This window comes from Chanodichthys erythropterus, chromosome 17, assembly GCF_024489055.1.
Source record: "Chanodichthys erythropterus isolate Z2021 chromosome 17, ASM2448905v1, whole genome shotgun sequence".
Lineage (NCBI taxonomy): Eukaryota > Metazoa > Chordata > Actinopteri > Cypriniformes > Xenocyprididae > Chanodichthys > Chanodichthys erythropterus.
Window position 1 is genome coordinate 21,541,412 of NC_090237.1, and position 14,387 is coordinate 21,555,798.

At 36.9% G+C, this 14,387-nt stretch overlaps 1 protein-coding gene across 1 annotated transcript; it reads right to left on the bottom strand.

Annotated features, from left to right (window-relative positions):
- Window positions 1–2,409: 2,409 nt before the first annotated feature.
- LOC137004101 (class A basic helix-loop-helix protein 9-like) lies at window positions 2,410–3,213 on the bottom strand. Its single transcript, XM_067364286.1, has one exon. The coding sequence runs from the start codon at window positions 3,211–3,213 to the stop codon at window positions 2,410–2,412; it is 804 nt and encodes a 267-aa protein (XP_067220387.1).
- Between the last annotated feature and the right edge of the window lie 11,174 nt (window positions 3,214–14,387).

A 14,387-nucleotide genomic window follows, 5' to 3' on the forward strand; every position in this document is an offset into this window, starting at 1 on the left:
AAAAAGAAATGGTTAAGTCCAAATTTTCTGAAGAAACTTGATCGCATTTCAAGGTACAATTTGTAAGATATTCGCAGTAAAATATCCAAAAACCACTAGGCTAGTGTTATATATTTTGTCCAGCTGATTACTAACAATATCTCTAATGTTTTCAACAAAATTCCCATTCTAAACAGTGACACGGGGCAGTGCAGTCGCCTGTCAATGACGTCAGTTACCCTTTGTTACCGCCTTTACTGACGTAGAAACCACATGACAACAGTGCCGTGGACAAATGCAGAAGTAGTGTCTAGCGTCCAGCAAACCACTAGCTTGCTTCAAGCAGTTCCTTATTTACTTCTTGCACGTTTTATGGTGGATTGTGTTCCTTATTTATGGAACATAATTACTGTTTACCATCTGCCGCTGGTTCTGTCGACAAGGACAGCTCCCGTAAACGTAAGCGCACGGGCCAACCAACCGACCCAAGAAGAGTTTGGGACAAGAGGAGAGAAAGAGCGAGGATCAATATCGGTGTTGCATTTTCTAGATGGAGAGAGCTTCGCGACAAACTTCACCTAGAAAGAGATGCCGATCTCGCTTGTGTTTTACTCGACAGGTGAGTTGTTTTGATTCGTATCTTTACAGAAAATGTATGCCATTATAACGATCAACACGATTAGTATTATGGGGGATACACGCCAAACGCAGGGCATCGTGTTTCTAGACCCTCGCGAGGTAGAAGACAACAAATCCCATCATTCCACGCACCTTCTTAGCGTCATCAAACCACGCGATTGTTATTGTTTTGGTAGTTCCTGCAACCTGTACCTTTAATGATGAACAGATTTATTTTGTGGATTAGTTTTCCAATCTCTTTATGAGCTTTTTGAAGCGTCAAAGATCAAGTTGCAAAGTTTGGAACGACATAAGGGTGAATAATTAATGACAGAATTTTCATTTTGGGGTGAACTAACCCTTTAAACGTGCTGATGACATATGATGTCTGCGCGAACAGGGTGCACGAGGGTATGTAAAAACAAATGTTGCTAGGCAGGTAGGACATTGTATTATTTAAAGGTGCTCTAAGTGATCCTGGGCAAAGTAACTTCCTGTTGACGTTCGAAGTGTTGTCAAACAAAACAGAGGCTAGCTGTTTGCGGGGGCACCCGTACGCCACTGTCCTACGCCTTCCACAGACGATAAATATTTACAAAAATACATTTAGACCCTTTAACATAGAATCACTATGTTATCAGGATATGAGGAGACTTTCAACCAATATAACAAAAATATTTCTGTAGAGAATCACCTATTGCACCTTTAAGTTATAATTAACATTGACAGCAATTATGCATGTGCTAAACTGTCAGATGTTTTAACACATTTTAACACTCTCCATAAGGAATTTTGCAGATTAACCAGTTTTGCTCTCCCTCCCTCAAGTGCGCAAAGAGGGAGAAATTTTTCAGAATTTCAAACTCGCTGAATTACTACGACTTCCGACTTCTTCACACACTGCAACGATGCTTTACAAACCCACTATCACCTCGAAGTAAAAAATAAAATAAAACAAGGTAATAAAATAGCTTTAAGAAAGAATCACATAACAGTGAAATATAAAGGTGCAATTGTGAGAAATTAAAAAATTAAAGATATAAAATTGCAATTGCAAGATATAAAATCAGTCATATTACAAAATACACAGTCACATTATGATATGTAAAGTTATATTGTAAGAAATAAAATCACAATAAAGATAAATGAAGATCACTTGTGACATATAAAGTCACAATTACTCTTATTTTATTTTTTACTCTGAGGCACAAACAAACTTCAATACTGACATGGATCAGGGTTAGATATCACTGTAGAAATAATGTGAATCTTATGAAATGTTGTAATGATTTAATCAAAATGAAAATGGATTGCACTTAATTCATTATATCTATTGGGTAAGAGTAGTATATGACTGTATTACATTTACATTTAAAAGATATTTAGACTTTTAAGGACAGAGGTTTGAAAAGAGCCAAAGTCAGTTTTATAATAAGCTGCTTTATTTAGGGGTTGAGCATATGGAAAAAAAAATAGAAAAAAATAGGTGGTAACAAAATATTGAGGCTAACCTTTAAGCTAATTTCTTTTTATTGCAATATCTGACATATTCTTTTTTTTTTACACACACATATATATATATATATATATATATATATATATATATATATATATATATATATATATATATATATTTATTATTTACAATTTACAATAAACTAACACTTATAGAAGAGGATTTTTACCAGGCATTTGCTGTAATATACAGTATATTTTTTTAACCTGAGAAATTGATCCAAAAATACTCTTAATGTACACTATTATATTAAAAAATTTCTAATGCTTTTCAAAATAACTCTAGCATGAGAAAAGTTAGTGCATACTCAGGAACTGCTGGTGTCCATGACATTGAAGATAACCCAGCTGCCAAGCCAAAGACGGGTTAGCAGAGTCTGCATAAGTGTCCATATGGTTCTGATGACAGGTGACCCTCGTCCCATGTTGATATCCAGGTCCTCCACTGTAGTAATCGCTGCTTCGGTCCTCCCAGTGGTGACTGAAGTGTCCATGGTTCACGTGTTCCTGACTGTTGGTGGTGCAGTGGTTGTAGTGTTGAGATGGTGTAGAGTTTGATGTGTCTTGATACATCTCTGTAGAGACTGTGAGCTCTGGCTGATGGGGAATGTAGTTATCTATCGGTTCCTGGAAAGTTCCGGTCTTCCTGGACAAGGAACTGTTCTCTTCCGGCTGCCGATAGCACTCCGATTGAGTACACGGAGGTGCTTGTGGTTCTGTGGCCGAATGTGTCCGCAGATACAAAGATAGTGTTGAAATGTGGTGGATGGCACGGCGGAGCGTGGCGATCTTGGACAGGCGCTTTCCACTAAGGTCGTGTTTGAGGACCGTGCGCAATGCGTTGAAGGCCTGGTTGTAGTCCAGGATGCGCTTCCGTTCTCGGATGTTGGCGGCGACTCTCCGTGCTTTGGACCGCTTGGGCCGAGTTCGGCTCTTAACTGCTTTGACGTCCTCTGTGTCACTTGGGCCGGATGACATTGAGCGCTCTGAACGAAGCTTTCCGGGGCTTTCGTTGTCACAATCGTCATCCTGACCTAAAGGACAATCCTCCAACTCATCCTCTGAAACTTCAGATTCTGTACTGGTGCTGCCCAAACTCATCGTTGTTCACTTTTGTCTACTTCAAAATGCAAATCTCTGCTTTGGTATGAGAGATGAGAACTCTTATGGGAACTACAAACAGTTATCTTTGCAAAACATCCACATGTTGAGATCTTCTCCTCACCTACTAGTTCAGATCTGTCAGTCTCAGAGAGGGAGAGAGGGGTTTTTAAACGCAATCTGTAGATGTGTCACGTGAGCCAGCTGCCTATAAGCAAAGGTGTATTCTGTGTTTACAAGTGCCCTCCAGGCAAGTGTAGACATCAGTCAACAGGTTTTGACACACCTCCTCAACACACAGGATCTGATCTTTCCAACTGTATCGTGCCGAAAATAAGGAAGGGTAACTGCAGAGTTGACAGATGCACGTAACTCTGCGGTGTGTGAAAGTTAGCCGTTTTATGCTTGGTTTTGACTCTTGCGTGACAGTTGCGTATTGATATTGGAGATATGTTTCTTCCTTATAAATATTATGGAATCACAGTTCATTCATATTTTCATAAAATGCAAAAACAACTCTCAGAGTGATACATTATTAAAAATAAAAGTTCTTTATTGGCATATAGTTCGCCTGAAGAACCTTTAACATCCATTTAAGCTTTCCATTACACAAAAGGTTCTTTATATTGAAAAAAAATTTTCTGCATACTACTAAAATGGTTCTTCATTCATTAATGAATTAATGAATGGTTCTTCTATGGTATCACAGTAAAAAAAAAACTCTTTTGGAACCTTTATTTTTATTTTATAGTTATTTGGGAGAACTATACCTTTTGGAAAAGAGGTTCAAGAAGAACAAGTTGATGGGTTTTCAGTTTCTAACCAGTAAAATCTATAAACATGTTGACAGTCTGTGTAGTTGTAAGGTTGAGCTCAAGAAAACCAGAAGCTGCTTTGAAATACTTTTTGACAGTTGCAGATCTGAAAATCAAAAGGGCGGGAATAAAGAACCCTAATCCTCAACACAAATGGTTCTAAATAGAACTATGATTATAACAAGTAAAGAACCTCTACAGAAGACCATAACTATGAACGTACTGAGAAGTACAAGCCTGCAGTGTAGAATTCCCAATTCTGAACCATGGTAATTCATAATGCATAAATGACAACAGAGCAAAAGAATTTCATTGCTAGTTTTCCTCCACCTTGATCCAGATAGATTGCCTAAGCTGTGTCCTGGGTGTTGAGAGAAAAATTGGAACATTCATGACAAATTACAGCTTTATCAGATAAGCCTCTTTTACCAATTTGCCTTTACACCTTTTCTCTGCCAGAGGGATGGAAAAACACTTATCATGTGTCACATAAACTCTGTATCTCTGTATGGTCACAATTAGCTGTTGTGTATTAAGCGATTACTGGCCTTCCTGGGCTGCAGCAAGGGACAGTGTAATTTGGTTGTCTGCAAAGTCATAAATCTAATGTGTGCTTCCTACGGGGCAAGAACAGACAGTAGCCACCTCACTTCAAAGCTGGGGAAAAGGAACACAGATATTTTACAATTATTACCTGTGATGACTGTAAGTTAAGGGCTTCAGAGCTGTTGCCCTTTTTTCCTCACTCACACTCACAAACAGCTTGTGTATCCCCTACTTGAACTCTCAGGTTTGTTCTGTTTGTACTAAAAGTGGACAATATTGTGAAATTTTAACCTCCTTCTATCTTTTGTGTGAGAAAGAAATGGCAGTATTTTTCCAACCACCAAGTCGTAATGTGGTCTTGTCTCTATTACTGTAATAGTCAAGAGACACTATAGGTTTCGCAACACATTTTGCTTCAAGACCAATGCTGCATCCCAATTCGCCTACTTATACTACGTCCTAAAAGTATGTACTGTTTTAGTAAAGAAAAATTAGGCTACATACTTTTGAGTGTGTAGCAGAAGAGTATGCAAGCTTTGGGACATACTACCTTGTCTTTAACGGACGTTCTGTCGCTTAGTTAAGCAACCTGTAACTGTTTAAACTACTCTGTCAATCATCTTGTCACAGTTAAAATCCTTCATTCAATTAAATTTAATTTCGTACTGTTTCGGAGAGAGATATTGTCGTACGTTGATCTGCAAGTCATGGGTCTTTCATGCAAAAATTCTCCTCATCTTTGCATAATGATGCATTTAAAAGTTAATGATCAAACGCATCGTTATAAAAGTTCACAATACTGTTGCAGATGAAATATAATGTGGATAACATTTAATAAATATCTTATCGTCAGGTTATACTGATTATTAAACATTCAAGCCCCTTTAACTTAACCGCTCTGCTTAACCGTCGGTCTCGCACATCCGTCATGTTTGTAGTTTTTTTTAACACTTTTTACTCGTATTTGTATTTCTAATCGAATCCTCGTCCACAGCGCAATGTGTTATGGGCAATATTAGCCGTTAGAAGTGTGCACGGATCTGCACTTCGAAACCGGAAAAAGTAGACCATCCGGGTACCTTTGGAATACTCATTTCAACATACTACGATTTGGGACATACTAATTCTTTTTTCGAATACTATTTAGGATGGATAGTATGCAAATTGGGACGCAGCACAAGATTTTACATCAGACTCAACACAAAATTGTTTAACATACAAAAGTAAACTAAAATGCCTGTACAAACAAATGTTGGAATGTATTAAAATGAATAAAACATAAAATATTGATAAAATAATAATTAAAATGATGAATATTATGACAAAAATAAAAGATGTGGAAAGAATTTTCTCCTTCTTATTGAAAATTGACAAAACAAGTCATGATTATATTGTTATTTGCATAAAAAATTAAATAAGACCTTAGTCTAAACAAAATATTGCCAAACATTGCTGACTTTAGAACCATCCAAATAAGAAATGTTTGCATGGAATGTAAGCACGCATTTTCCAATTGCACTATTTTCTGAAGAAAGGCTAAAATTAAATGAAAAATATAAATACGTTTTTTTTTTAACGCATATAAACTTAATAAAATAAAAACTAAACACTTTTTGTGTTGGGGCCAGTAAAAATGTTGGCAGGACAAATACAAAAATCTTTCCAGAAAACCAACTTTTTGAGCCCTACCAAAAAATGGTTCTACTTTTTCTTTTTAGATGCGTTGAAATTTCAATTTACAGTCTCGCTTAGTGAGGATTGGAATAGTGCACAAATCACTCTACAGGTTCAATAATAATTAACTGAACAGTAAAAAGCCACAATAAACTGAGGAAGCCACTTGACAGACCTGCCATCAGGTCATAATGGCAAAAGCGTTCCATCTTCTCTTGGGCTGTGCCTATTTTACAGGTAACAAGCCTCCAGTCAAACCAGTGGCTCAAGAATCTAACAGCTAAGATCATATCAGCAGTGGGTGGTGGTGCAATAACCTTTAAACAAGAAATGAGGCGCCATTTCGGACATTGCTTCCTTCCTGTCCAGCTTTTACTGCCTAGTTATGACTTCAGCCATCTAGGTTTAGAGGTTTAACTGTCATTTTATACACAAAACAATCGATTAGCTCACATTAGATCAAAACTACAGTGACAAAGTCATTTTTCAACCAAGTTTTTAGCAGCACAATAACCTGGACCAAGTCTATTCAAACATTCATCAAGACTAATCTTATTGCACCTTAATCTGCATCATTAAATTGTAAAGAAAAACAGACAAAAAGCACCTGAGTCTATATACATATTTACAACCCCTTAGTTGCTGAGAGTGGTTAGTCAAGCCATTTAACTACTGTATAACATGTTTTTGACCGATAGATGTGTTGACTTGATGTCCCTCATGGGCGTGGGGTGTTTTCCAGATCTTCAGTGAAAGGCAAATCGGTTTTTGTTTGTGGAAAATTTAGTTGCTTAAGTAGGAATTACAACATCCTCTTCCTTTTCTTGTTCTGCAATTAAAATCCAAAATGTAGGTTTGTTTAAACACAGGGCTCTGTATTGTGTCATACTGTGTTTGCTCTATAATTTGAAATTAGCTGTAAAATGCCACAACCTTTGCATGCTAATTATAGGCTGCTTTGGGATTTTACACTCAAACAGGAATAAAATCAATGAGACTTTGGGTGTTGGACAGCTCTGTTGACCTGGTAAACATAATAACACTTTTGGGTATAAAACACCAAGGTAAGTAAAGCCGAAAGACAGAACTACTGCAGCCAGACAGAGGAGAGCGTGGGAATGTCAGTGTAATTGTTTTCGCTGCTTTTTCTCAATGGTTATGAGAGAAAAAATTAGGGGTCATGAACACAGAAAGGAGAGACCTATGTACTTGGTAATTGAGGGGTTTGTTTGCAAGGTTTGGGAACTAAAACACTTAAAAGGTAATACATGAAATAATCCATCAAACAGACCTTTAACCTATGGAAGCTTGTTTCTGCCACAGAAAAAAAAATAATTCTGACTTTTTTCTCACAACTGCAAGTTATAAATTCAGTATTGTGTGATATAAAGATGCAATTGCATGTTATAAAGTCAGAATCATGCGATATAAAGTCAGAATTGCAAGTTTATATCTCACAATTCTGACTTTATAACTCGGAATTGCATGATAATGTGAGATCTAAACACAATTATGAGAAAAAATTCAATTCTTCAATTCTGACTTTATAAATCACAATTGTAAGTTCATATCTCGCAGTTTTGTCTTTATAACTCGCAATTGCGAGTTTATATCAGAAAAGGGACAGAAGTGTGAGATTTAAACTCGCAATTGCAAGAAAAAAGTTAGAATTGTGCAATAAAGTGTCGCAATAACCTTTATTTTTTATTCAGTGGCGGAAACAAGCTTCCATATTTATCTAAAATGCTTAATGAATCTAAAATGTTATATTTCATTAATGTCCAATTTTTCTCCCAATGTCTAAACTGTCAACCTAAAAGTGCTTTATAATGGTAACTGCTTTGAACTGTTGAGGGTCATGTCAAAGGTTAAAGAGCACCCTTGAGCTGGACACTTAACCTGTACTGCCCCTCAAAAAAATAAGAATGGATTCCCAGCCCATCAAATGCATTATTAGAAAAGCAGGTTGGGCAATATTCAGAACTGAATTCAGAATGCCTTTTACATTGCAATTTAAATTGATTTTGAAATGAGGTAGCAAACAGGATGCAGAATTGAATTTAAACATAAGGAAGTAAAATATATTAACTCTATAACTGTAATAAAAGCAAAGTCTGCATGCTGGCATGACCAGCCTTGTTTGACAGTGTTTAAAAAAAGTGTTTTTAAAGGTTTACAGACCTTACAGACAGACAAAATGCACAACAGACGAATGGATGGACAGATAGATAGTTTTTAGCCAGCATCATCCGTTAGGTTTACAGAATATCCTTTAACCCTACACACTAACACTCAGCAAAATTGAAAGGAAGACCATTTTTCAGTTCTGAATTTTTCACAGCCCTGTAGTTTAGCAGTATTCGCACCAGTTCAGAAAATAAATGTGCGTTTCATTTTCTCAACCACCTTGAATTTCTATTAAGTCAGTTGTTCCACTCTGTGACTCTGATTCTCTGCACTCCACAACCAGCAGTGTATGATTAATTTGTAATGGAAACATTTGCACACTTGAATCACCTACTGCCCCAGACTAACTGATGTAGTCCAACACATAAACATTGATGATTTACAAGAATGGTTGGCAGATTAATTGTCTTGTACTGAGAACTTCAAGTATGCTCTTAAAACCCATCCCAGCCTAGTCTTTTTTTGACGAATGGGAACACACTAGTAATTATAAGTCGCCGTGTATAAATCAAGGTCCTTTTAGATAGTCATGCACTCGCTGGGAGAACTAGAGATAGCTCGGCCATAACTGTGAATTGTCTAAAAATTTGTAAATCTTAAGTCTGAGGTTAGATAATGAGAAGCTGCTTTCGGGCAGTTATTAGAAGACAGTGACACAATTATTTAGATACATGCTTTTAAAGGGGTGGTGAGGCTTGAGAAGTATGCAAGGAAATTAGAGGTCCACGTGGAAAACATGAATTCGTTACGACATTCTTAGGAACATTTTTTAGCTCTACAGTGGTAGGTTACCGGCCACTAATGCTTTAATGTAAGTGCTACATTTGTGATATACTATCTTTAAATTTGTTCACGTCTCTCACAGCCAGTGTTGATAATATACAATGTTAAAGAAAACAACACGAAAACATTTTAACTGGCATAAAAAATATATAACTGAGAAAAACTGTGTCTCCAAAAGTACCTAATAGTAATTCTGGATGGATTGCACAACCCTAAACTGTTCAGTGTGGACTATAAGGCATTAGGGTATTATAAACTTTAACAGTAAAGCAGTTTTAAAAATCATAATGAAAAGGGCTATAACTTGCCTTGACTTTACAATAATGCTAGACTGTGCTGAGAAATTATACCAGTTAGCACATTAACCTTTAGAAGCCCTAAAAATACTAGGTAAAACTTTATATTGATAGTCCACTTTAGACATTCTACTAACTATAAGTAACTTTGCAACTATATGTCAACTAGCAGTCATTAGAGTATTAGTAGACTGTCTTAAAGGGATAGTTCACGCAAAAATTTAAATTCTGTCATCTTTTTCTTTTCTTCTACTGAACACAAAAGAAGATATTTTGAAAAATGTGGGTAATCACTGACTTTTGACCACTGACCCCACTGACTTTCATAGAATGAAAAAAAATAAATAAATAAATACTATGGAAGTCAATGGGGTCTATCAACTGTTTGGCAACATTCTTCAAAATATCTTGTCTTCAGCAGAAGAAAGAAATTCATACAGGTTTGGAACAACATGAGGATGAGTAAATGATGACAGAATTTTCATTTTTGGGTGAACTATCCCTTTAATATTTGCTAACATTTTATTTTGATGGTCAACTCATTCTAACCCTAACCTAACATTCTACTAATACTCTAATGAGAGATAGTTGACATAGTTGTAACCAAGTGGCTGTCTTTTGAAATATTAGAACTAAAAACATGACACACTCATGGGCATCAATCACTTCACTGAATACTTGGAAATAAATTATAATTATCTTATGATCCATCAAATCTACAAACCCGATTCCAAAAAAGTTGGGACACTGTACAAATTGTGAATAAAAAAGGAATGCAATAATTTACAAATCTCATAAATTTATATTTTATTCACAATAGAATATAGATAACATATTAAATGTTGAAAGTGAGACATTTTGAAATGTCATGCCAAATATTGGCTCATTTTGGATTCCGTAAGAGCTACACATTCCAAAAACGTTGGGACAGGGAGCAATAAGAGGCGTGGAGTGGAGCAATATCAGAAAGGAGTTTCTCTGAGAAAAATTGCAAAGAGCTTGAAGTTACCATCATCTACAGTGCATAATATCATCCAAAGTTTCAGAGAATCTGGAACAATCTCCGTGCGTAAAGGTCAAGGCCGGAAAACCATACTGGATGCCCGTGATCTTCGGGCCCTTAGACGGCACTGCATCACATACAGGAATGCTACTGTAATGGAAATCACAACATGGGCTTAGGAATACTTCCAGAAAACATTGTCAGTGAACACAATCCACCGTGCCATTCGCCGTTGCCGGCTAAAACTCTATAGGTCAAAAAAGAAGCCATATCTAAACATGATCCAGAAGTGCAGGCGTTTTCTCTGGACCAAGGCTCATTTAAAATGGACTGTGGCAAAGTGGAAAACTGTTCTGTGGTCAGACCAATCAAAAGTTGAAGTTCTTTTTGGAAAACTGGGATGCCATGTCATCCGGACTAAAGAGGACAAGGACAACCCAAGTTACATTTACATTTATTCAATTGGCAGACGCTTTTATCCAAAGCGACTTACAAGTGAGGAATACAACAAGCAAGTCGTCATGACGAGGCAAATAGACAAGAAGTGCTCATAATACAAGTTATAGGCAGTGCTCAGATTATCGTAAGATACAATAGAGAGGGATTAAAGGAAGTGAAAGGATAGGAATAAGAATTTTTTTTTTTTTTTAAGATGAGGTTAAGTGCTCACGAAAGAGATGGGTGTTCAGCTGTCTTTTGAATATTGCCAGGGATTCCGCATTCCGGATGGAGGCAGGAAGATCGTTCCACCAGCAAGGAACAGTGAACGAGAATGTTCTGGAAAGTAATTTCGTGCCTCTCTGTGATGGTACCACAAAGTTGTTATCAGCGCTCAGTTCAGAAGCCTGCATCTCTGATGGTATGGGGTTGCATGAGTGCGTGTGGCATGGGCAGCTTACACATCTGGAAAGGCACCATCAATGCTGAAAGGTATGTCCAAGTTCTAGAACAACATATGCTCCCATCCAGACGTCGTCTCTTTCAGGGAAGACCTTGCATTTTCCAACATGACAATGCCAGACCACATACTGCATCAATTACAACATCATGGCTGCGTAGAAGAAGGATCTGGGTACTGAAATGGCCAGCCTGCAGTCCAGATCTTCCACCCATAGAAAACATTTGGTGCATCATAAAGAGGAAGATGCGACAAAGAAGACCTAAGACAGTTGAGCAACTACAAGCCTGTATTAGACAAGAATGGGACAACATTCCTGTTCCTAAACTTGAGCAACTTGTCTCCTCAGTCCCCAGACGTTTGCAGTCTGTTATAAAAAGAAGAGGGGATGCCACACAGTGGTAAACATGGCCTTGTCCCAACTTTTTTGAGATGTTGATGCCATGAAATTTAAAATCAACGTATTTTTCGCTTAAAATGATACATTTTCTCAGTTTAAACATTTGATATGTCATCTATGTTGTATTCTGAATAAAATATTGAAATTTGAAACTTCCACATCATTGCATTCTGTTTTTATTCACAATTTGTACAGTGTCCCAACTTTTTTGGAATCGGGTTTGTACATCATTTGAATATCACAACATCGGTGTCTGTCAAAAAAATAACGTGAACAATACACAGTAGTATTTATACGTGAAGCAGAGGTCCAGGGAATCCACAGTACCGGATGTTTTGAATGAGTCATCGCTTTCTGAGAAGAGGGAGAAAATGGCGGCTTCAACATGCCATCTGTCAGAGATGATAACATGCATAATATGTATGCATAATACATAACGCACGTTAGTATAAAATCTGTTGAATTGAGTTGGAATGAACTCCGTGAAATACTTCACACTGCATGCTAAAGAGAATAAACACCAATCTAATTGAAAAGCTTTGCCGGGCTAGTGCATCGTTCAACGTTTTTATATGTCTGTTTTGACAGGCATTTTTTGCACCAACTATAACTGACTGTCTTTTTTTCAGAATTTTGGCAATAGATGAACTGATAAATAGGTGATTAAGATGAGTCCCTATAGTCATCCAATCTGCATTCTGATGTAATATGTATTATAAACTTAAGTGATTTTTATAAAATGTAGTTTGACCACTATCTTCTTAGTTGTTCCAACCCGATATCACGGCAATTCGTACGTATTTTACGAGATGGCTAAATCGTATGAATTCATACGACCTCACTCGTACTAATTAATACGTTTTTTGCTAAATCGTATGTATTTTACGAGTTGAAAAATTCGTATGAATTCATACGAATGACCTACCCCAAACCCCGCCCCTAAACCTAACCGTCACTGGGGTTTAGACAAATCGTACGAATTCGCACGAGTGAGGTCGTATGAATTTATACGAAATAGCCACCTCGTAGAATAAGTACGAATTGGTCGTGAGATAGCGTTGGTTGTTCAAAAGACTACATGATTGGTTACATTTAATTAGCCCTTAACAGATGTTGACTCATAAATAAAAAACTAAAAAATAAAGTAACCCCTAAACTAGAAAACTCAGAAAAAAACTAAAGCTAAAATGAATAATAAAATAAAAACTAAATTAAAAATTCTAAACTATAATAACCCTGCTCACAACTAATTGTAAGTCAATCTGGGCTAGGGAAAAAATGCATTTACAACATGTCAGCCATGCTTATAAGCATTCCTGAGGCTTTAAAAAACAAAATTAACATCACAATCGTTCCTTTCAGTAAGTACATTCATTTCATTTCAACTCAACAAAAGCCTTTGCAAGGCTTCCAAACTTTCTTAGTTTGTTTTGATTAGATATGCTGTTCATTTAGGGGGTTCCCAAACTATATACTACAATCGCTGCAGGCGCATGTAACAGTGTAATGGAAATGTCTGGGACCTCCTTGGGCCTCCATTCAAGCCCTTATAAAAGAGTACAACAGTACATTGTTGACACATGCCTCTTAATCTGCACTCGCCCTTGTAAGTTGGCACGGCTGCCTGAGGTTTGATGAGGTTATGTTAAAGATGGGTGTTGTGTCTTGTCAGGGGAAGATGGGCAGATCTCTTCGTTCCCTGACTCACCATCCACAGCACTGGCTGCTTGTGCTCCATCTACAGATGTAAGAGTAAAAGGCGGCCCAGAAAAAATGAATCACTTCCAGACAGTTAGAAAAAGGAACCAATTCGAGCTAAATAAACAAGCTTTCATTCAGTCTTCTACCAAGACAGATCTTTATGCAGTACATTACAATTATGCTTTTAGAAAATGCTTCATTTGTAAAATGTAATGCCAGGTTTATTAGACAACTATGATAAGGAGAAATGCAGAGAAGTAAAAGTTGTATGTGTGTGTTTGTGTAAGTGCATTGGTTTTTATACCATATGTACCTGTATATCGGTTTCTAACAAGCCTTTTTTTTTTTTTTACTTTCTGCTGTAAAACAAAATCTTGCTCATCGAATTAAATGTGCATGAAGACATACTACCTGGATTAAGATGAAAGTTGTCTCAGTCAGTACTGCTACATTTGTGATGGGCTTGTCTCCATGGTGACAGTCAGCGGGTGCAAGAGTCAAACTGACTTTTTACAACCTGCACCTCATTTTTTCCATGTTTGCCATCAAGTAAACAACTCTAATGATTTCCCTTTCAGGTTTAACAAAGCAACACACCTTAACATAAGATTACAAGTCTTCACAACATGCCACAGACATTATAATTATATAATCATGTTTGAATTGATTCATACATAGCAAATTCTTAATATTCACATTTGTTTTTGAGAAGGTACCAGAACATTACAGAAGAGTGAAATATTAGCTGTTAATGATACTAACTGGAGTTCAGATGAAAGCGTGTTGACAAGACGCAAGGGGTATGAAATCACTGCTGGCCTTTCAAGGGCTCAAGGCTAGTCGCCCCAATACCTGTATAGCAACATTACAG

What these genes read in the sequence shown, in the direction of transcription:
- LOC137004101 (XM_067364286.1), bottom strand. Translation starts at nt 3,213, where the DNA reads ATGAGTTTGGGCAGCACCAGTACAGAATCTGAAGTTTCAGAGGATGAG.